We start from the raw sequence: 23,853 nt of genomic DNA, 5'->3' as shown, positions 1-23,853 counted from the left end.
CTCTTCACCCTCGTATGATGGATCCAAGGGACAATACCTGCAACTTTAACTGCAGAAGGGATAGTCAGAATAACATAAGGGCCCTTTCACCAAGGGGCTAGCAAATCATGTTTCCAATATTTTATCCATACTTGGTTACCAAGCGTAAACTCATGAATCTGTTCCTCAAGGGGGAATGGCACCCTTTCTTGTACAAACTTGGTTACCCGATTTATTACCTTACCCAGTTCCATCTGCTGTGAAATCCTGTCCCCCCTTACCTGAGGCAAATTTGTTGACACCTGTTTTATTATGGGAGGAGGCCTCCCATACACAATTTCATATGGAGAATAGCCTTGGGACTGTGGGGTCATCCTGAGTCTGAGCAGAGCCGTCGGAAGCAAGTCCATCCAGGAGCTGTCAGTCTCTATGATCCACTTGGAGAGACTCTTTAAGTGTCCAGTTGGTTCATTCCACCCTCTCAGAACTCTGGGCCTATATGCAGTGTGCAGTTTCCATTTGATGTTTAAAGTTTTGCTTACTTGTACTAAATCAGCTACAAAAGCCGGGCCATTGCCTGATTCAGTGCTGGTAGGAAATCCAAATCTGGGAACTATTTCCCTAAGCAGACACCGGGCTACTTCTGATGCTCTTTCAGTCCAGGTAGGAGAAGTTTTTACCCATCTCGAGAACGTACATATCCCATGTCCTAGGCCATCTCCAGAAAAGCCAGTTTGTACTCACTTATGTATCCTCCTCCTTCTAGCCTGACAATTCCGAGGGGGTCAAGAATTTCACAGCAGACGGGACACCTCCTTGGGGAGGGCAGAATACGAGCATTCAAGGACCAGTTTCGTATCCTAAACATCCCCTGGCGATTGCTTGGTAATAATTTTCCCCAAGACAGCGTGGACACACCTCCTAAATGACCTTCACAAATTCCCTTCCTAAGCCCTAGCACGCTTGTCGACCTGTGTACCAAGCAATCATTGCCACCTGCCTATTCCAGGCTCCTGTGGGTCTGTGCCCCTTCTAATCCCTCCCAGGGGGGTGATCAGGCCCCCTCTTCCACCCTACTGGGTGGGTTCCTCCTCACCTGAGCGCTCAGTTCCCCTGCTGCCATCCACTACCTGCTAACGTGAAAGGTCCAGGCATTGAGAAGCAGGATCCTTCCAGAAGGGCGAAACGCCTTCCCCCCTCTAGAAGATTCGAGCTGCAAGGCCTCAGAGTAGTCCCAAATGGGACTTGTCTCCTCAAAGTGAGGAGTTTCCTAGACAATGCACCAAATGTTATAGCCACGCGTTCTGGGAAACAAACTCACTCAGAAGGACAATGCAGATAGAGGAGTGCAGTTTATTACCCTGGCGGGCCCAAGGCAGGGTCTCCTCTTAGCTACGGACCCTGACCAGTTTTTCTGAAAACCTTATATACCTTAAGTGTACGTGCCCAAACCCACCTCCCCAAATTCCCTGAAACTAGTCTGAACAAATGAAAAGAGAGAAACAAAATTAACTCATGATTCGTTTGCCTTAAGCCTAGGTAGTTAACAATGGACGATTATCAATGGGCCTGTGGTCATACCCCAATAAGCATAATAGAACTTATGATTCTATTCAGTTACACAGATAATTAGGGTATTCTTTTACACAACAAAAGTCTACATACAAGCCCTGGGGCTCTTCCTTCCCGGGGCCTGGTTTTCCAGCTGGTATGTTGTTTCCATAGATATTGGGCATAGAGCTCAAAGTCCACAGTCCGCCCCAAGATGGAGTCCTGCTTTCAAGATGGAGCCTCTTCTGTCTGTTTCCTCCTTCATTCCCCACTCTTGATGCTCTTAACTCATATTATGAGCATCATTCAGAGGGATATATTGCACCCTGACTCTCTGACCTCCAATTTGGGAGAATGACATCAACCTTTGGGTTACAAAGTTCATAATACATTGTAAAATAGAGGGTCCACAAAGCAGATCAAGGCAACTATAACAATGGTAAATATAGTTTTCCACCAATCACCCTTCACCCTAGATAGGACTGAAGTCCAAAAAGGAAGATTATCATCAGACATAACTTTTACCCGACCTTTCATGTCATCAAGGGTGGCTGATATATAGCCAGATAAATCAGGAATATATACACAACGTTCAACTTTCAACTTTAATTATAGCACAGGTCCCTCTTTGTACTGAAACTATGCTTAGTCTCAGGATGATACCAGCGAGTCCTTTAGCAGCAGTTGATTGCAGAGCTTCATCTCTTTTTCTTCTGTAAGATGATCTTGGTTTCACGGGGATCAGTGGGGTCCTTTGTGCAGTCCACTCGGCGTCCTCTGGGTCTGTGTGGCATGCTCTCTCCACCCTCATGTGGTGGATCCAGGGGGTGACACCTGCAACTTTAACTGCAGTAGGGCTGGTTAGAACAACAGTATACGGACCCTTCCAAGTGTGGGGCCAAGGAGTCGTGTGTCCAGTCCTTGACCACACCTGATCCCCGGGCACTCATTCATCAGTCTGCTCCCCAAGGGGGAACGGCACACTTTCTTGTACAAACTTAGTTACCTGATTTACTACCTGACCCAGTTGTTCCATCTGCTATGAAATCTCATCTCCCCTTACCTGAAGCAAATTTGTTGACACCTGTTTTATAATGGGAGGGGGCCTCCCATACACAATTTTGTATGGAGAAGAACCATGAGACTGTGGGGTCATCCTGAGTCTGAGCAGAGCCGTCGGAAACCAGTCCCCCTCACAGTCAGTCTATGATCCTCTTGGAGAGTCTCTTTACGTGTCCGGTTGGTTCCTTCCACCATCCCACATCTCTGGGGCCTATATGCTGTCTGTGATTTCCACTTGATGTTTAAAGTTTTGCTTACTTGTTATACTAAATCAGCTACGAAAGCCGGGCCATTGTCCAATCCAATGATGGTAGGAAATCCAAATCTGGGAACTATCTCCCTAAGTGGGCACCAGGCCAATTTTGATGCTCTTTCCATCCAGGTAGGAAAAGCTTCCACCCATCCCAAGAATGTACATACCATGACATATGTATGGTAGTGTCGGTGAGGTTTCATTTCAGTGAAGTCTACTTCCAGGTGTTCAGAGGGCAGCGTGCCTTTTACCTAAATCCCTGGTGGTTTCTGTCTGTGCCGAGAGGCAGCATTGACCTGTGAGCAGGCAGTGCAGTTCTGAGATTTTGTCCTGCAGAGGGAAGAGAGGTGGGGAACCAAGAAATATTTTCAAATTAGCCCTTCCAGTTTATCATGGCCTAGATGGGTCACTTGGTGTGTTTGGCTTACCAGAGTGGGTGCCATCTCCTCCGGTACCAATAATTTGCCACTTGGCAATTGCCACCATCCCTTTTCAGTCTTGATGGCCCCTTCTGCTTTGGCTGGTTGGTTTTGGGCTTCAGTGTATTTTGGAGAGTCTATCATTAGCTCAGGGAGCTCAGCCAATATGAGAGCTTTAATAGGGGCTTCACTTGTCACCCCCAAGCCCTCGACTGCTTGTTTAGCGGTCTTATCTGCCAGTCTGTTCCCTGAGCCCAGGGGGTGGGTATCCTCTTTTTGATGTCCTCAGCAGTGTATGACTGCAACCCTTTCTGGTTCCCAGGCAGCATCTAATAGGGTCTTAATTTCTTCCTTATTTTTAATATCTTTTTCACTAACTGTCAAAGGCCTCTCTCCTTATACAGAGCCCTGTAGTGTGGCAGGAGCATACCTGGAGTCTGTGTAAATGTTTGTCTTCTTACCTTCTGACAGCTGGAGGGCCTGGATTAGAGCATATAGTTCTGCCTGTTGAGCAGACCAGTGTGATGGCAGAGAGCTGGCCCCAAGGATGGATTCTTCTATGACCACTGCGTACCCCGACAGTGATTGTCCTCGTTTCACCAGGCTGGTGCCATTGGTGTGTGGGACCGAATCTGGGTCCAGGATTGGATGGTCTCTCAAGTCAGGTCTGCTGGCATATTTCCTTGCAGTCCTGTGATGGCCCGCCTTCTCCCACAAGAAAGAGAGTGGCCAGAATCAGGGCCTGACAAGGGGGTTCTCACATAACAGTCCCTGTATTGAGTAATCCGGGATGTTGACAGCCGTTTATGGGGGTCCCCTCGCAGGAGAGTGTTGACCTCATGTGGGACTTTTACTGACAAATCTTGGCCCAAAGTCAGCTTGGTTGCCTCCCGGACCAGTAAGGCAACTGCAACAACTGCCCATAAGCATCCCAGCCACCCAGTGGCAACACTGTCCAGCTGATTAGAGCTAAATCTCTGGTCTGTCCAATGTCCCCATAATCTGGGACAACACTCCCATAGCCTCCTTGTCCTTCTCACGTAAAGAGTCACACACGTGTCCTTTCACATAAAGAGTAAACGGCTTAGCAAGGTCTGGCAGGCCTAAGGCGGGTGCTGATGTAATTGCATCGGGTTTGAGTTCTATCACCAGTGGGACTTGTTTTGCAAGCCTCGGGCGGGGGCGGGGGCGCTTCCGCCCAGACCTCAGGGACTTGTTGAGTTAACTCTCTCTCTTGACTGTTTAGCCTGTCGGGTTTCCTAGCCGGAAGATTGTGCAACCTCCATTCATCTTGAGGGGTTACCGAGAGGAAGAGTAAATAGGTGGTTGAGCCCACACGAACATTGGGTCTTTCGTGGGGGGAAAGGTCACTTGTGCCCCCAATTTAGACAGCAAGTCTCTTCCTAACAAAGGTACTGGGCATTCAGGGATGTATAAAAATTCATGAGTCACTTGGCTTCCCCCCATCTGACATTTTCAGGGTAGGCTAGAGACACAAAAGGCTGCATTTATCACCATCTGAGACCCAGCAGCCTCTGGCTGGGTCTATTGGCGTATAAAGTCTATAGGCCTCGCACAGTCTTCTGCAGAACTCAGAGGGTGATTCGCTTTCCCTTTGATCACTTCGGAGGGTTTTTCGATACTCATAGGTTTTTCGGGGACCCCCTCTTGAGGCCTTGTAAAACAGTCACCTGATATCTCTCCAGGCGGCCCCTCCCTTCCTCTGTGTTACAGTCCCAGTCGGGCCTCTCATCGGGGGGTGGCTAGTTCTGCCCGCTGCTGTGGGTTTGCAGTACCCTCGGGTGCCATTTCTCTGAACCATGTTCTGGCCTCAGTTAGGATCCTGTGTCTTTCCTCAGTGTGAAAAGGGAGACTAGCAGTTGGATTATGTCATCCTATGTAGGGCAGTGTGTTCAAACAATGGTCTCCACTAGCCTAATCCTGGCTGTGGCTCCCCCGAGTATGGTGGAACATGTCTCTGCCAGTTTAATATATCCGTAGAGGAAAATGGCTGGTAACAATAGGCTACAGGAGATGATGGTAGTGCCCCATGCGTCCTGACCCAGAGGCTGCTGTAGCTCTCTGAGGGGCATCTGTAGTGGGGTTCTTTCCCCCTGTTCCTTGGTGGAGCACAGCCTCTGTCTAACTGCTGTGTTTTCTTCCCCCTTCCCATCGGTACTCACCGGGAGAGGTGGATACAATCTAAGAGGTCCAGCTGAGGTGGAATCCTGGGGGCGTTGACCAGAGGTCTCCATTGCTGGGATTGCAGCCTGCCGAATCGGCGGCTCTATAAACTCCGGGAGAGCTGGTGGAAGACCAGCGGCTGCTGCAGGAACTTCCCCTGGCCCTGGATGGGGCATTAAGGCAGCCCCCGGGCCTGGTGGAGCCCTGGGAGGCAGGCTCGTGCTTATCCAGTATGGGGGAGGGGTCAGGTCATCCCCATCCAAATCCTGTAGAATTTCCTTTTTTATCATCAGTCAATTTTTGTGCCATTAATATCTTTCCCTGTCCCTTCTGGATACAGAAAGAACCTTGTCCAAGTAGGAGGGTCTCGAGCTAACCCTAGCAATGAGTCAGTATATGGATATCGATCCAGGTGTCCTGGCTCTCCTGTGACTGCTGTGTAGACTGCTTCCACTATTTTTAAGATCACGGTGTTCTCTGGTGGCCATCCTACTCCCATAGGGGGCCGTTCGACTTCACAGAGTATGTGGAGGCAGTTAGACTTCATCTTCACCCTATAGTCTCCTCCTAATCCCTTCTTTAAAAATTTTAATCATGCACTCCAATACAGTTGCCTTAGATTCACTTCCCCCCCATCTTGCTTACCTTCTCGGACCTTCTTCTACTTTACCTTTTCGTTCTGTCTACGAAGTTCTCAGTCCCCTATGTACTTCTGATATTTCCACTCAATGACACTTAAATTGCCATTCTGCCTCCTTCCTAATTGGGGTGAGCCAGATCCCAGAGGGAGAAGGGGGATTGGCGTGTCTTCACCTGCCAGTCAGCAGAGCTGAACCAGAATACCACATGGTCCAAGATTGTTTCTCCCTTAAAGTCCATTCTGCCTTGGTGGGCTTGATCAGGTGCGGATGAAAATACATATGGGTTAAATATCCCACGTCCCAGGCCATCTCCAGAAAAGCCAATTCATACTCACTTATGTATCCTCCTCCTTCTAGCCTGACAATTCCGAGAGGGTCAAGAATTTCACAGCAGATGGGACACCTCCTTGGGGAGGGCAGAATATGAGCTTACAAGGACCAGTTTCCTATCCTAAACATCCCCTGGCAATCGCTTGGTAATAATTTTCCCCAAGACATCGTGGACACACCTCCTAAATGACCTTCACAAATTCCCTTCCTAAGCCCTAGCACGCTTGTCGACCTGTGTACCAAGCAATCATTGCCACCTGCCTATTCCAGGCTCCTGTGGGTCTGTGTCCCTTCTAATCCCTCCCAGGGGGGTGATCAGGCCCCCTCTTCCACCCTACTGGGTGGGTTCCTCCTCACCTGAGCGCTCAGTTCCCCTGCTGCCATCCACTACCTGCTAATGTGAAAGGTCCAGGCATTGAGAAGCAGGATCCTTCCAGAAGAGCGAAGCACCTTCCCCCCTCTAGAAGATTCGAGCTGCAAGGCCTCGGAGTAGTCCCAAATGGGACTTGTCTCCTCAAAGTGAGGAGTTTCCTAGACAATGCACCAAATGTTATAGCCACGCGTTCTGGGAAACAAACTCACTCAGAAGGACAATGCAGATAGAGGAGTGCAGTTTATTACACTGGCGGGCCCAAGGCAGGGTCTCCTCTTAGCTACGGACCCTGACCAGTTTTTCTGAAAACCTTATATACCTTAAGTGTACGTGCCCAAACCCACCTCCCCAAATTCCCTGAAACTAGTCTGAACAAAGGAAAAGAAAGATACAATCAAAGTTAACCCTTGATTCATATATCTTAAGCCTAGGTAGTTAACAATGGGCAATTATCAACAGGCCTGTGGTCATACCCAACAAGCATAATAGAATTTACGATTCTATTCAGTTACACAGATAATTAGAGTATTCTTTTGGGCAACGAAGAGTCTAGGTACGAACCCTGGGGCTTGTCCATCCAGGGCACCTGGTTTTCCAGTTGGTATGTCTTTTGCATAGATAATGGGCACAGAGCTCAAAGTCCACAGTCCGGCCCAACGTGGAGTCCTGCTTTCAAGATAGAGCCTCTTCTGTCTGTTTCCTCCTTCAATGCAAATCAGTTCATCAGTATTAAAACACAGTTATGTCCACTGAAAGAGGAGAGTAGAGAACTACAGAATTCAGATAGCACAGATGATGAGCAGGCTGGGAATAGTGCCCAAGGCCACCATCACTCAAGGGCTTAGCAGTATTAATCAAAAGCCATCATTTCTGGTTGCCTTGAAACTGTACTTGAAAATAAGTAAAGAAGAAATAGCTAGGACGTGGAAGCAACCTAGACATCCATCGACAGATGAATGGATAAAGAAGCTGTGGTACATATACAGTGGAATATTGCTCAGCCATAAAAAGGAACACATTTGACTCAGTTCTAATGAGTTGGATAAACCTAGACCCTATGGTTTTTCCAGTTGTCATGCATGGATGTGAGTTGGACTATAAAGAAAGCTGAGCACCTTAGAATTGATGCTTTTGAACTATTGTGTTGGAGAACTCTTGAGAGTCCCTTGGACTACAAGGAGATCCAACCAGTCCATCCTAAAGGAAATCAGTCCTGGGTGTTCATTGGAAGGACTGATGCTGAAGCTGAAACTCTAATACTTTGGCCACCTCATGCAAAGAGTTGACTCATTGGAAAAGACCATGATGCTGGGAGGGATTAGGGGCAGGAGGAGAAGGGGATGACAAAGGATGAGATGGTTGGATGGCATCACTGCCTCGATGGACATGAGTTTGAGTAAACTCTGGGAGTTGGTGATGGACAGGGAGGCCTGGTGTGCTGCAATTCATGGGGTCGCAAAGAGTCGGACACGACTGAGCGACTGAACTGAACTGAACTGAACTGAGACCCTATTGTACAGAGTGAAGTTAAGTCAGAAAGAGAAAGACAAATATTTACACATATATATGGAATCTAGAAAGATGGTGCTGACGAACCTATCTGCAGGGCAGCAATGGAGATGCAGACATAGAGAACAGACTTGTGGACACAGGATAGGAAGGAGAGGTTGGGGCGAATGGAGAGAGCACTGAGGCATATATATTCCCACATGTAAAATGAGATAGCCCGTGGAAATTTGCTAGGTGACACTGGGAGCTCAAATCCAGGGCTCTGGGACAACTTAGAGGGGTGGGATGGAGTGGGAAGTGGGACAGAGGTTCAAGAGGGAGGGAATATACACATACCGATGACTGATCCGTGTTGATATGTGGCAGAAACCAACACGATATTGTAAAGCAATTATCCTCCGATTAAAAATAATTTTTTAAGTTAAAGAAAATAAAGAAAAGCTATATGAACAGAGCTGTTCACAACAGCCTTTACTTATAGTTATCAAAATCTCAAAATAACCCAAATATCTAACAATTGATTTGGGCACATTTACTTGATAGAATATTTGGAAGCCACTAAGAATGTTAAATGTGTAAAAAACATGAACAGTTTTTGATGAAATAATAGATGAAAAAATAGAACTCAAAATTGTCTGCCCACCCTGTCCAAAGCAATGGGAAAATAAGATGGGATGGGAACAAACAATCAATCAAGTCCTGGTATTGTCAGTGAATCAGACAATGACAGACCTCCCTGGGGCGTCCACCTCAGCTGCTAGGTGGGGAGTTGAACCAGAAAGCACAGATGGCCCCCACCGGAAGCCCCTGGGGCACAAAATTAAAATGCAGATTCCAGACCAAATCAGGTTGGGGCCCAGACATTTGCATTTTTAACACTCCATGAGGGTGTGATTCTTATAAACACTCAGGTTGGGGACATGTATTACTAAATTATTTCCAAGTAGTTTTGGTTTGCTAGATTCAGAGTTTCTACAGGTTTACACAGTCAAATGTGGCTAAACAGAGGTGAATCAGATTTCTGCATCACGGCTCCAGTGTGGTCCCAGTGGGGGACAGGCAGGAGTGGGGGGGCTCTGGCAGGTCTGGATCTTTGCCTGGGCTTGTCCTTCTGCGAAGGATCCCTGCCTTTGCCAGAGTGGGTGTGACCACACCGCGTCTCCAGCTGGAGCCTGTGTGCACGATGCCACGCTGGTCCTCACTAACGCTTGGCCTTCACCCTGTCTCCTGCCCCCAGAGAAGTCATCCGGACCCTCCCTACCCTGGAATCTCTGCAGAGGCTGTTTGACCAGCAGCTCTCCCCCGGCCTGCGTCCGAGGCCTCAGGTAAAGACGCTGGGAGCTGATGAAACAAGTGTGGGAGGGGCCTTGGAGGGAGGATGGATGGGGAGGTGGGGAGAAGAGGTAACCAATGTCCCAGGGATTTTGTTGGACCCCCACCTCTAGGGCGAAGGAACTTCAGGATCCTGCCCCTCAGTAAGGTTTATGCCTCCTGCCCCCACTGAATTTTGATTTGAGGAACTGCCAGCAAAACTCCTTTAGTGCTGAGTAAAGGAGACAAGGCAAGGCCTTTTCTCATCAGAAACCGACAAAAATTGGAGGTACCTAATGGTTTGGTCCCGCCTCTTACCCCAGGAAGAGCAGGTGAAGGTGGGGCCCCCTGAGACACAGACACTGGAAGCCAAAGCCTGCGAAGTTGTCTGTGTCACAGAAAGTGTCCCCAACAAAGCTAAAAACAGAATTAATATGTTTAAAAAGCAAACCCTGCCACACATGATTAAGTAAAAGCCAAAATTTTTAAATGGGGAGAGGATTTTAAAAGGCTGTTTTACTGAAGAGGGACTGAGAATCGTCAGGATACCCTTGAAGAGATGTTAGTAACACCTCATTAGTAGCCAAAAATGAGCTGGAAAGCAGGGAGACCTCTGCTTGCCTTTCCAATGGGCAAATTTGATTGGTGAAGTCAGGACTTGGCTCCAACATGGGGGTCAGGACTCATGGGTTCATTGCTTACAGTTGTGAGTGCAAATGGATTTTTAAAATGCAATTTAGCCGTTTGCATGAAAATGTTAAATGCCCAGCATCCTGCAATCAAGCCAGCTACCTCTAGGCAGCTGCCTTAGGGCCGACATACACATTTGCACAGATGTTGGCAAAGGTGTTTATTGTAGCTTTGTCTCTAAAAGCAAGAAGTAGGATGCAGAATTCTAAACTAAGGTAGATGCATTGATATAGAAAGATCTTCAAAGTATACTGTTGGGTGGAAAAAGCAAACGTTTGAACCATATATAAACTAGGGTGTAAGTCTACACACGGAAACTGTACCAGGTGTGTTTATACCCAAAAGGCAGTGCTGGTCACCGCAAGGAGGGGATGGAATGGAGTCGAAGCGACCTGGGTTATGTTTGCCCAGAAGGTTTTTTGGTTTGTTTTTTTTTTTAACTGAGAAACTGTTTTTTTATTCTGTTTGTACAACTTAAAAATTCAAGGGGGGGGGGGGGGAGGGGAACGAGCAAATGTAATTTTGCTTTCCTCAAGTGAATGATGGGTTTGTTTCCGGGAAAGTAAAAGCGAATCTAGACAAAACAGGAGCCCTACCAGACACTCAAATTTAAATGGTTTGACTCTAAGAACATACACCCAAACCTTTGAAGTCGATTAGAAGAGGGAGAAGTTTCCAGATAACCTAAGAGCAGTCACGCCCCAGCATCTGCCCTGCATGCCTCGGCCAGCGTGTTTGCATTCGGTGGCAGGTCAGAGTAGCGACAGGATAGGGGTGACATCAGGATGTAGAGAAAGGGTCCTGGTTACCACCCTCCCATCTGAGACCCTGATTTGAAAAAGCAGAGACTGTGTTGATGCCTTCTGAAATTTCACAAATGGAAAAGGGAGATCCGAGGCCACCCAGGGTAGAGGAAAGAACCCTGACCTGTGCATCAGAAACATCCAAGTTCAATAGATGACTGTGCCCCCACCGTCACTTTCTCATCTGTGAAATGGGCATAGTTATATCTGCCACTTCAGGGTTATGTGAGGGAGTAAGTGAAACTGCTTGGGTGGCACATCTGGAGGTGGCAGCCTCTTACCAGCATGAGGCCCTTTCCCTTAGGTCGGCAAGACAAGATGGGGACCCCTTCGTGGAGTGTATCTGAGAAACTGCTGGGAGGTGCAAAGTGCAGCATTAGCAAAATGTGAGGTTTGGGGAGAGCCCTGGGTCTGCCCTATGTGACAATGGAGACTTGTTAACCTTGGAACCCACATCCTCTGAAGTGCAACTGAAAAGTTCAGTGAAATAACTGGGTCAGCTTTCATAAAGCCATGGGTGGCACTCAGACCAGTTCGCCCACATTGAAGCTGAGTTGTGAATTTTGACTTCAACCTCAATGCTAGTGACATTTGGGGCAGGTCATTTTCTGTCGTGGGGGACTGTTCTGTGCAGTGTAGGATGTTAACACATCCTGGCCTCTACTCACTAGATGTCCTTAGCATCCCCCAATTTTGGCAACCCCAAAATGTTCCAGACCTTGTCAGATGTCCCCAGAGGTCAAGAGCCCCACCAGCTGAGACCCAGTGACCCAAATCTCAGGTCAACACTAGCAGTGTGACCTTGGACAGCTGGCTCACCGCTCTGACTCAGTGTCCCCATCTGAAAACCAACGACTGGAAGAGTCAATAGATGAGCACAAATATCTTAAACACGCCGGGCAGAGTGTACCCACCATCTCATGGTCATGTGCATTCAGTTCAGTTCAGTCGCTCAGTCGTGTCTGACTCTTTGCGACTCCATGAACTGCAGCATGCCAGGCTTCCCTGTCCATCACCAACTTCCGGAGCTCGCTTAGACTCATATCATTGAGTTGGTGATGCCATCCAGCCACCTCATCCTCTGTCGTCCCCTTCTTCTCCTGCCTTCGATCTTTCCCAGCATCAGGGTCTTTTCCAATGAGTCAGCTCTTCACATCAGGTGGCCAAAGTATTGGAGCTTCAGCTTCAGCGTCAGTCCTTTCAATGAACACCCAGGACTGATCTCCTTTAGGATGGACTGGTTGGATCTCCTTGCAGTCCAAGGGACTCTCAAGAGTCTTCTCCAACACCACAGTTCATAAGCATCAATTCTTCAGCACTCAGCTTTCTTTATAGTCCAACTCTCACATCCATACATGACCATTGGAAAAACCATAGCCTTGACTAAAGACCTTTGTTTGACAAAGTAATGTCTTTGCTTTTTAATATGCTGTCTAAGTTGGTCAGAACTTTCCTTCCAAGAAGTAAGTGTCTTTTAATTTCATGGCTACAATCACCATCTGCAGTGATTTTGGAGCCCAGAAAAATAAAGGCAGCCACTGTTTCTACTGTTTCCCCATCTATATGCCATGAAGTGATGGGACCAGATGCCATGATCTTAGTTTTCTGAATATTGAGCTTTAAGCCAACTTTTCCACTGTCCTCTTTCACTTTCATCAAGAAGCTCTTTAGTTCTTCTTCACTTTCTGCCATAAGGGTGGTATCATCTGCATATCTGAGGTTATTGATATTTCTCCCAGCAACCTAGATTCCAGCTTGTGCTTCCTCCAGCCCAGCGTTTCTCATGATGTACTCTGCATATAAGTTAAATAAGCAGGGTGACAATATACAGCCTTGACGTACTCCTTTCCCGATTTGGAACCAGTCTGTTGTTCTATGTCCAGTTCTAACTGTTGCTTCCTGACCTGCATACAGATTTCTCAGGAGGCAGATCAGGTGGTCTGGTATTCCTATCTCTTGAAGAATTTGCCAGTTTGTTGTAATCCACACAGTCAAAGGCTTTAGTGTAGTGAGTAAAGTAGAAGTAGATGTTTTTCTGGAACTCTCTTGCTTTTCAGTGATCCAATGGATGTTGGCAATTTGACCCCTGGTTCCTCTGCCTTTTCTAAATCCAGTTTGAACATCTAAAAGTTCACAGTTCACATACTGTTGTGCAGTCTTCTACCTAACAAGGTAGTACAGGCAAAACTCCAGCTTTCTTTAATACCTTTTGTTCCAAGAACTGACTCCACTTTGTCAGTAGCTTCCTTTCTACTTTGTACATCTTTGCCCCAAAAGACAGATTCCAAAAGAGAGTGGGGAAGACACCATCCTACTACCAGGTGATGATGACCATGGTAAAGATCCAGAGTGTCTGGGGGAGGAAGAGGGGGCTTGAATCTGCTTATCTTCTCGACTCTTTTCAAGAAAAACACCCCTAAAACAAGGGCTCCTGTACTGTCCCACCTGCTCTCCTGCTCCATCCTTACCTGCATCCCAGCTCCACTCCAGCAAGCCTTTCCCTCGATCAGTAATAACTGTAGACTGATTGGGAGCTTTATCAAGGAGCAAGGGCCAAACCAGAAAGAATTACAGAAAGTTTTGACAAATATTAACTGCCGTGATGATGGTGGTGATGGTTGTGGTGGGGGGTGGTTGTCGTGGCCGTGCTGCTGATGTTAGCAGTGATAGCGGTCAGTGATGGCAGAAGGAGTGTACTGAAGTGGCTGGTGGGCGACTTCCCTGGTAGTCCAATAGCTAAGACTCCACACTCCTATTCCCAATGTCAATCCCTGGTCAGGGAACTAGATCCCGCCTGCCGCAACTAAGCATTCTCATGCTGCAACTAAAATATCCCGCAGGCTGCACCTAAAGATCCCACATACCGCAACTAATACCCAGTGCAGCCAAATAAATAAATAAAAATAGTTTTAAAAGATAAAGTGGTCAATGGAAAAAAGTGAAAGTGTTAGTTGCTCAGTCGTGTCTGATTCTTTGTGACCCTAGGGACTGTAACCCACCAGGCTCCTCTGTCCATGGGATTCTCCAGGCAAGAATACTGGAGTGGGTAGCCACTCCCTTCTCCAGGGGAAATTGAGGTCAGACGTCTGTGTGAACTGGCTGACTTACTGGGGGGTGGGGCGTGGGGCAGCGCCTGGTTGGTGATCACCCTCATGCTACCCTGCTTAGTGTTTGGAATAGTCCAGTCTGGTTTTCTTATCGTTCTGGAGGGTGGGGATGGTGCCCTTTCAGCTCTATACCTCCAGCACCTTGGCACCATGTCTGGCACAGAATCGAGGCTTTGTAAATATTTCTTCAATGAGTAAATGCTCGAGATTGTGGACCTGGTGCCAAGAAGACATGGTTTCACATCCTGCCGTGCCTTACTAGCTGTGTGACTTCCGACATGCAATGTCAGCTCTGTGAGCCTCACGCACGCAGTGAGCAACTTGACTGAGCATCTCTGCTGGCCAAGGCCCCAGGTCACAGCACTGGACACAGTTCTCCCGGCCCCAGTCCTCACAGAGGTTACGTGCTAGCAGGGGAAACAGACAACAAACAAACTGACAATCAATACGATGGTGATCTAGCAGAGATGTCTTTGTGGCTCGGGTGGTCAGGGAAGACCTCTCTGTGACTCTGAGACCTGAATGGCAAGGCAGTGGCCTCCCCTGGTGACATTTAGGTTTCTAGGATGCCTTAGGAGGTGTGGCTTCAGGCCATGGGCAGATCTGAAGGTCGGAGGGGCGTGGCTGGGGCTCAGGAGGGGGGGTCACACCGAGTCCTTAAAGGTTTGGATCATTGTTTTCTCCTGGTGGTGGGTGAGGGGGCTTGGAGCAGGGCCTGGCTGTGTTTTGAAAGTCCTGCAGCGGCGCCAATAGATGTAGTACACATAGGAGGGTGGAAATGCTGTGATCCGGGACAGACCTTGAGTTTTGTTTCTGCAACCGAATAGAGGCGGTGAGAAGCCCTGGGAGAGTAGCAGGTTTCGAGGGAAGAAGGAAGGAAGGCGTGCTTTTTGGGCATGATAATTTTGAGATGACTGTATATACATATCCCTGATTTCCTTACCTGCAAAGAGGGGTAGTAATCCTACTTGTGGGGTTGTTGGTGGGGAAACCAGGATGAAGCCTAAAATCGGAACCTAAAAATAATTTCAGGCTAATCTCTTGTCCAGTAGCATGCCTGTCTTTGTTTCCTGGTTCAACTCACTTTGGTGAAAGGTACCAAACGGTTGCCTCTTTAACAGAAACACGCAGGCTCATCTGACAGCAGCCGCTTCAGCAAGGATGTACAGTCCAGCCATTTGGGAACATGTTTGGCATACCTTGTAACCTCTGTCCCCAGCAGTTCCTCCCCTAGCCTGTCCCTCGGCCCAGAGATGCTCTGGAAGTGTATTTTTAGGCTCAGCCTGATGCCTCTCAGGGCTGGCCCTCAGCATCCCGTCCTTATCTGCTCTTTTGCTCGCGTCCCAGGTTCCCGGCGAGGCCAGTCCCATCAACATGGTGGCCAAGCTCAGTCAACTGACAAGTCTTCTGTCCTCTATTGAAGACAAGGTATGTACGTGGGGGCAATCCTGCTGCTTCCCTGGGCTTCTCTGTGGCCCCCTCTTCCCTTGGAGAATGCCCAGGTGTCCCCGCGACCCTGTCCCAGCCCGGACTGCCTTCTCCTCGCCTCCCAGCCTGAGGCCCACGCGTCTCTGCCCGCAGGTCAAGGCCTTGCTGCACGAGGGTCCGGAGTCTCCCCACCGGCGCTCGCTCATCCCGCCCGTCACCTTTGAGGTTCGTGTCCATGGACTTGTGCTCCACACGGGGGGGGGGGGGAGTTGGCCGGCCTTCTGGTCCCAGTGGAAGGAGGGCTTCAGGTTCAGCAGAGAGCCCGATGGCTGACTGAGATTGGAATTCAGCAGAACCGACTCCCTGGAAAGATGATGAAACGTTAGGATGGGTGCCCCGGTGAATCTGTGGAGCCTTCTTCATGGGGTGGATTCCATGGGAAGAGCTTCTCATTGATCCAAGACACAAAAACTTCATCCTTCTCCAAGTAGGGGCAGTGAGAGTCATCAAACAGGCGGGCTCTTGGACAGGCTGCAAAATAGTGCCTCGAGGTGGGGGTTAGGGGAAGAAAAGGGATTCCTATGATTTCCCTGAAAGTGACTGAGTTAGACTCTCTGGGCCCAGAAATTTGCTTTTCTTGTATTCCCCCTACATTGTGGAGAGTCTCGTCCTGCCCTGGTTTCACATTCAGAAACAGGATGGGATGCCCACCCCCACGTCCTTCTGAGCCCTGATGAAAATTCTGCATTAAGATGTATTTCTGGGACTTCCCTAGTGGTCCTGTGGTTAAGACTCTGCGCTTATACTGCAGGGGGTGAGGCTTCCACCCCTGGTTGGGGAGCTAAGATTCCACATGTGTGTGTACACACGTCTGCTTAGTGCTGTCCGACCCTTTGGGACCCCAGGGACTGCAGCCCACCAGGCTCCTCTGTCCATGGCATTTCCCAGGCAAGAATACTGGAGTGGGGTGCCATTCCCTTCTCCGGGGGATCTTCCCGACCCAGGGATCAAACCCAGGCCTCCTGCATTGCAGGAAGATTCTTTACTGTCTGAACTACCAGGGAAGCCCAGATCCACATACCTCATGGTAAAAATAATAATAATAAAATAAAAACAAAATGTACAGAGCCAAGAGATGCTGCTTATAGTTGAAAGAGAAAAACAAAGGTACATGTCCATCTTCTGAGTGCCTAGACAATTGTCTTGTTCCTAATTGTTATCAGTAATAAGTTCACATATTGGCTGTAACAAGGCCTGGGAGCTTCAACCTATTATAAAATCCTCTGTGGAAGGAGATGACTCATCAGATTTCTGAATGTTGTCAGATTAAACAGCGAATAAAGCATCTTCTAGTAGCTCATCTGTCTCCTCCACCAGACCTGTTGGCAGAACAGCTGATGCGCACACAGCAGACAAGCTGGGCTCCTTCCACATTTCAGCGATTCTCAGGAGCTGCCAGCGAAAACTCCCTCTGGGGCAAAGGAGGCTCAGAAATAGAAGCCAGAGGTCCCACACGGGAGGGACACACGGCGGCCAAGGGCCTCCCGGTCACACGGACGAGGGGCTCATGGGCGGCGCTGAGAAAGCACCGAGAAGGGGATGACCAGCGTCTCTTCTTCCCCTTCCCTCCTCTTCCTTCTTTCCACAGGTGAAGGCAGAATCTCTGGGGATTCCTCAGAAACTGCAGCTCAAAGTCGATGTCGAGACTGGGAAACTGATCATTAAGAAGTCCAAGGACAGCTCTGAAGACAAGTTCTACACCCACAAGAAAAGTAAGGCCCCTCACGTTCATAAAATTCTCGTTCTGCTAATATCCTTACTGTGGTCGGCTGTGAGGAGCAGGCTGTCGGGAAAGCCTTCCACCCTCTGCTGGGATCCCTCCCAGCCCCCACCCTGCCTGTGGTGACCCTCCAGTTCTCAGGCTCCCTTCTTGTGCCCCCTGCACCTTGGGACCTGCTCCAAACACTCTGCCTGCTTCCTCCCACTCTGGGGAAACCCTTGGCCCTGGGTGGCGGTTCTGCATACGTACGTGGGTTCTGCTCTTCCCACTAGGAGGCGGGCTGATGTGTGTGGTCATCCTTGTGCTTGGTTCAGGCCTTGCTGATCAAATCAGGGTAGCACAGCCCTACGGTAGCACAGACACAGTCCAGCCTGGCGTTAATGTCATGGGCTCTAAATTCAAACTGGACATTCCCAGCTCCGCCACTTAGCACCTGTGTGACCTTGCACAGGACCCTTAGCCTTCCTGGGCCTCAGTTTCCTCATCTGTAAAATGGGGATCATAAGGTCCCCATGAATTAATCTACATGTAAGGCTCCTTAGGAAAGCCTAGCACATAGGAGTCAACTCTGGGCAGCTGAGGCTTTGCATTTCAAATAGTCTCATCAGTAAAATGGAAAATGTTCCCACACCAAAGGCTTATGGAGAAGCTACTATGGGCCAAAAGCTGGGGATCCTGGGCAAGCAGGATAGTCAAAGACTCTGTCCACGTGGAATTTACATCCCATTGCACTGAGTGGCCAATAAGTATATCAGTAGGATGATTTCAGCTATTACTGCGTGCTGGAAGCCACAGGTGATGGATGGAGAATAACTGGGGGTAGGAGGCAATTTGAGGGGCAGAGTCTGGAGTTGGCAGCCTTGTCGGTGAGGATGGAAAGTGAAAGCCAGCAGTGTGGCCAAGGTCAGGGAAAGAGAAATGCTAGAGAGAGGCTCTTGGGGGTGGGACCCCTGAAGGGCAAGTGGGATTTGAGGGGCAACAGAGCAGAATGGTGGAAAATGCTCTGATGTGGCCCTGACATCATTGCTTGGGCTCAGAGCCCTGCCTACCAGGGAGGGGGCAGCTCCAAGCCTCAGTTTCTCCATCTGTACAATGGGAGGGAGTCCATGTATCATCATAGCATGATACTTTCTGAGCCCCTTTTCCTTACTTGATATTGGTTTATCCTCACAAGACTGACAGATTCCCCGAGTCAGTAATAATCGCCACAGACTCATCCCTTAAATAAATTTCCACCCTAACACAACAGTTTGTGTTCTAGTTCAGGTTTTCAAACCCCTGAAGACAAAGTCCCTCTGGTCCATAAACAGTATTTTTTTTATCCTTCAGGGACTCAAAATCTGTTCAGTAGCATATAACTAGGGATGCCAGATTTAGCAAATAAAAATACAGGATACCCAGTTAAACTTAAATTTCAGATAAACAATGAAAAATTTTAGTACAAGTATGTCCCCTGCAATACTTGGAGCATACTTATAAAGGTATGCCATTTTCTGAAAAGGAATCCCAGACATCCTGTCTTTTATCTGGCAATCCCAGGCATGATCAGCATCTTTTGTTGTTAATAAAGTGGTATGAGAAGAGAAAGAACAGACAAGAAAGCAGAAAACATCACAGGAGTTTTGTAAAGAGTAATTGTGCTTAGTTGCTCAGTCGTGTCCAACTCTTGGAGACACCATGGACTGCACCCCACCAGGCTCCTCTGCCCATGGAGTTTCTCCAGGCAAAAATACTGGAGTGGGTAGCCATTTCCTTCTCCAGGGGATCTTCCCAGCCCAGGGTTTGAACCCAGGTCTCCCATGTTACAGGCGGATTCTTTACCGTCTGAGCTACCAGGGAAGCCCTTGCGAAGAGTAAAGGTAAATGTCTTTTCATTAAACTTGGGTTGTAGTTACACACACATGCACATATACATGACATTGTATACATGTAATTACTGAAAACCCTTTTCTTGCTGTCTGGAAGTGGGGAGTTCTCATCTGGTTCTGCTACAGGCCTGGCTTGTGGGATAGATAGAATGTTCTGGAGGCAGGTTCTAGTTGGAGACCATGACTGATGGCCAGAGCTGAGAAGCTGGGGAAATCCCGCCTCACTAGCCTTGCGGAGCAGGTGCCTGTTGGGAGCGTGGGCTCCATGCTGTCTGCCCTCTGCTATTTAGCCCTGAGCTGGAGTGGCCTTGAGAGATTGTCCTGGGTCAGCACCACCTGCCCTGAAGCTCTCGCCAGCAGAGATCGCAGCTGGGAGCAGGTCACGGCATGTCCCACACGGGTCTCTGGGGAACATAACACAAGCCACAGCCTCACCCCATTGGGAAAACTGGCCTGAGCTGAGTATTCAGAAGGCAGATATTTGACCTGACAGCCAAGTCCTGCAGATTCCTCCCATTGCCCCCAAGAAACCCTACAGCTGGACTTCCGTGGGTGGGGAGATTGTATGTTCAGCAAAAACCTGATGCCAGACGCTGTGCTGGAAACAGTAGGACAGAGGATAAGAACTTGCATGGGCTCCAAGGCTAGACTGCACGGATTCAAATCTAGGCTCTGCCACTTGCTTGCTGTATCCTGTTGGCCTAGCAGCTTAACTGCTCTGCACCTCCTTTTTCTCATCTGTAAAATGGGAATAATAGTAATGTCTCATAGGCTTGTCATGAGTAGACGAGCTGATGCGTGTGAGGGTACCTCCCTGTGCCTAACAGCAGCACTGACCCCACAGCAGAGTGGCCAGGGCCAGGGGAGCGGGGTTGCCCCATATGCGTCTGCCCTGTCCCGCAACCTGCTCCCGAGTCCCACCTGGGCTGAGGCACCAAAGTCCAACGGATGCTCTCAGGGCCGCAAGGGGATGGAAGTCTGGGGACCAGCCCTGTGCAGGAGGTGGGATACAGCCTGGAGAAGCGGGTAGATAGAGCAGGGAGGTGTCAGAAGCCCAGCCTGAAGTCTCAGGTCAGCTGCTTGTGAGCTTGATCTAGAGCCCTCTCTAGCAAGGAATGTGCAGGTTATCTAGGACCAACAAGATTGGAACTATGAATAATGCGCTGCTGCACAAAGGGAGTGTGACGGCCCCACCCTGGTGGAGAGATACCTGATTGAAATTGCCAAGAACTAGTGTGCCCTGTGAGCCCAACTCTGTGGTCATGGTAGAAGCTCCTCCTGGAGTAGAGACAGAGCAGCGTCCTCAGTTTGCTCTTCTGTCAAATGGGTATAGTAGCATCCTGTAGGGCGGCCATGAGTCTTAAGTAAACATCAAAGCACACACTGCCTAGCATCTAGCAGATGCTCAATAAAATGGACTGCTACCACCATCCCCTGGAGGAGAACATGGCCATCCAGTCTGGTATTCTTGCCTGGAGAATCCCATGGACAGAGGAGCCTGGCAGGGTTGAAAAGAGTCGGACCTGACAGAAGCGACTGAGCATAAGCACCATCATCATGGTATAATCATCCCTCCAGGGAAGCTTTGAGGACGGCAGAGCTGATCAGTGAGGAGGACAGAGCAGGAAATGAAGCCCCGAGACACTGGAGTGTGACAGGCTGTCATACTCACAGAGTTGGGGTCACAGGGCCGGGGCGGGACCGCTCCGTCCACTGCCAAGTTGGGCGGGAGAACTGGGGACTTACTGAAGGTGTGAGCAGGGAGGACTCCTGAGAGATCAGCTTAGAACACTAAGTTCCTCTTCACTGTCATGGAGACTGACTTACAACTGAAAGAGGTGGGCCCAATTTTGATAAGAGGAAACGGAAGCCTCAGATGAGTAAGGAGATTGTCAGAGAGTGCCCGCTTGCTCTAAAACACTTGAGGTTTCTGAACTGAAAGAAATGCCTGTTAGGATTCCGAGAAGCACTGTGAATTCTTGTCAGCTAATTCAATGGACATTTTTCTTTTGAACATCTCCTGTGAGCCAGCCCTGAGGTTAGCCCTCTCTCCAAGAATCTGTGGTTTAGGAGGGAAAGCTGACGTGAGCATGTATTACAACATGTGTCAGATGTGAGCTTAGCCCTGGAGAAAGATTGATTAGTTCTGTTGTAAGGTAGTGCAAGGAAGCCTCATACCACAGAGGTGGCTCTGTCTGGGGCTTTGAAGGCTGAATAGGAGTTCAAGTATGTGGTAAGGGAGGGGACTTGAACTCAGAGAAAGGCATGTGCAAGGAATGCAGCAGGGTGTTAGGGAAATCAAATGTCACTTGTTGTGGCCCTGAAGGGAAGACCAGTGGGGCATGGTGTCCCAGGTGTGGGCGGGGCCTTCAATGCAGAGTAAGAGTTGGAGATGTTCTCTTGGGGGCTGGGGAGCATGGACGGGTTTACCATCTGGGGGGTGAGTGTACACTTTTGTGGGTTTTGGACAGTGGGGAGGTGCCATGAGATCCTGGAGGGGGATAGAGCCGAGCTGAAGATGAGTGGCCCTGAGAAAACCCAGCTGGAGTCTAGAATGAACTACTGTGGTATGGGTCTGCGAGCCCGTAAAACAGAAGCACAAATGCCCAGGGCTTGCCAGCCACTTCTCTGGGGCCTCACCAGCCTGGCTCCTGTCTTCCCTCAGGGCCAGTGGGGCTTGGCTCATCCTCTGTCATGGCACCTGTCATGTCAGAACACAATTACCTGTTCACAAGTCCCCTGCCCCAAGGATTGGGGTCTTCCCCTCACTTGCCCTGGAATCCACAAGTCCTCGCACAGGACCTGGTTCTCAGCAGGTATGAGCTTGGTGATTGCAGATTGAGCACTTGTAATGTCACTTATAAATTCCTGACCCCCACTCCACCATCAGTGTGGGCTCCACAGGGCCCAGGAGGGCGGGGGTGGGTGGTCTTTGTCCACTGCTAAATTCCCAAAGCCTAGAACAGTGCTTGGCACAGAATACGTGATCAATAAACACATACTGAGTGCACGAATGAATAAATGACTAGAGGTCAGTGAAAGGACACAGTTCACGTGGCTGTGTGTTTAGGTGGCTTCTTTGTAGCTAGTAGTGGCGAGGCAGTGTGCCTCAGGGACTAGGGGCTCTGGGTAAACCACATTCACGTCCACGGCTAAAAATGGTGTGACTAAACTACTCCAAGCCTCCATGTTCACATCTGTGAAATGGATTCCTATAGGGCTACTGTGAGGGCTGGTGGGATGAGGCATGTCCTTAGCAGTTCTGACACACAGTCAGATTCCAATCGTGGTTATTATTGTAAAGTGCTGCCCTCTTGGAGGAAATCTTTGGCTGCAGGTGTTGGAGCTTCCTTGCCTTGTTCTGGTCACCATGTTTATTAGTAGCTTTGGCATCAAGGTCTCCCACACATAGGAAAGGGCAGCTGCCATGTAAGGAAATCATCATGTTCTCACTCACTGAGCAGCTACAACCTGCTGAGTGCTGGGGATGTGTAGCTGAGCTCGACAGGTGTACTCTTAGCCCCGAGAAAGGTGACATCCAAGGAAGGGTCAGGGAGAGAAAGAAACGGGAGTGCACAAACCAGGAAGGCGTCAGGGAGTGGTAAACTCTCATCTGGGAACTTAAATAGGAGGACATGACAGTCATGGAGGAAATGACAAAATGCTGTTGGAGTTGACGTTGAGCATCAAGAAGATGCTGGCTATGCAAAAACCAGGGGCAGAGGCCCTTGGGCAGAGGTTTCAAGGAGTGAGTGAGTTCAAGGTGTAAGGAGGCGGGGAGGCTGGAGCACAGGTGCTGCAGAGATGAGGCAACAGTCCCGAGGCCTTGGTGGCCCAGAATGATCTCTAAGTGCAGTGAGCCACCAGTGCTTAGTCACTCAGTCATGTCCGACTCTTTGCAACCCCATGGAGTGCAGCCCGCCAGGATCCTTTGTCCATGGGGATTCTCCAGGCAGGAGTTCTGGAGTGGGTTGCCATGTCCTACTCTTGGGGATCTCTCTGACCCAGGGATCAAACACAAGTCTCCCGCATTGCAGGCATTAAAGAAGTTTTAAGCAAGAGCACGGTGTGATCTGCCTTTAAAATAACTCTAGCTGCTGTGCTGAGAATAAGTGATGGCAGGAGGCAGGCAGACATACAGAGACCAATTAAAGGGCTGTGACAGTAGCCAGGCAAGAAGTGGTGGTGGCTTGCGTTGGGGAAATGGACAGACTGGGAATGTTCTGGAGGTGTGCTCAGCCACTCAGTCGTGTCCACCCCATGGACTGTGGCCTGCATCTGTCCATGGAATTCTCCAGGCAAGAATACTGGAGTAGGTAGTCATTCCTTCTCAAGAGGATCTTCCCAATTCAGGAATAGAACCCGGGCCTTCTACATTGCAGGCAGATTCTTTACCATTCTTTGCCATCATTCTTTACCACCAGGGAAACCCAAAAATGAAAGTGTTAGTCACTCAGTCCTGTCCAACTCTTTGTGACCCCAAAGATTGTAGCCCACCAGGCTCCTCTGTCCATGGAATTCTCCAGGCAAGAATACTGGAGTGGGTAACCATTCCTTCTCCAGGG

The 23,853-nt window shown here is 49.1% G+C and overlaps 1 protein-coding gene across 2 annotated transcripts in view; it reads left to right on the top strand.

The window, feature by feature from the left end:
• INPP5D (inositol polyphosphate-5-phosphatase D) overlaps positions 1-23,853 on the top strand; it is a 144,349-nt gene that overhangs the window by 69,722 nt on the left and 50,774 nt on the right. For both annotated transcript variants that reach the window (XM_020893913.2, XM_020893912.2), the window contains exons 6-9: positions 9,539-9,626; positions 15,560-15,640; positions 15,794-15,865; positions 17,289-17,412. In XM_020893913.2, coding sequence (XP_020749572.2) covers positions 9,539-9,626; positions 15,560-15,640; positions 15,794-15,865; positions 17,289-17,412 — 365 coding nt within the window. The remainder of the gene's footprint in view (positions 1-9,538; positions 9,627-15,559; positions 15,641-15,793; positions 15,866-17,288; positions 17,413-23,853) is intronic.

This window comes from Odocoileus virginianus, chromosome 5, assembly GCF_023699985.2.
Source record: "Odocoileus virginianus isolate 20LAN1187 ecotype Illinois chromosome 5, Ovbor_1.2, whole genome shotgun sequence".
Taxonomy (NCBI): domain Eukaryota; kingdom Metazoa; phylum Chordata; class Mammalia; order Artiodactyla; family Cervidae; genus Odocoileus; species Odocoileus virginianus.
The sequence above is the reverse complement of the archived record's forward strand: the minus strand, read 5'-3'. Positions and strand labels throughout refer to the sequence as shown.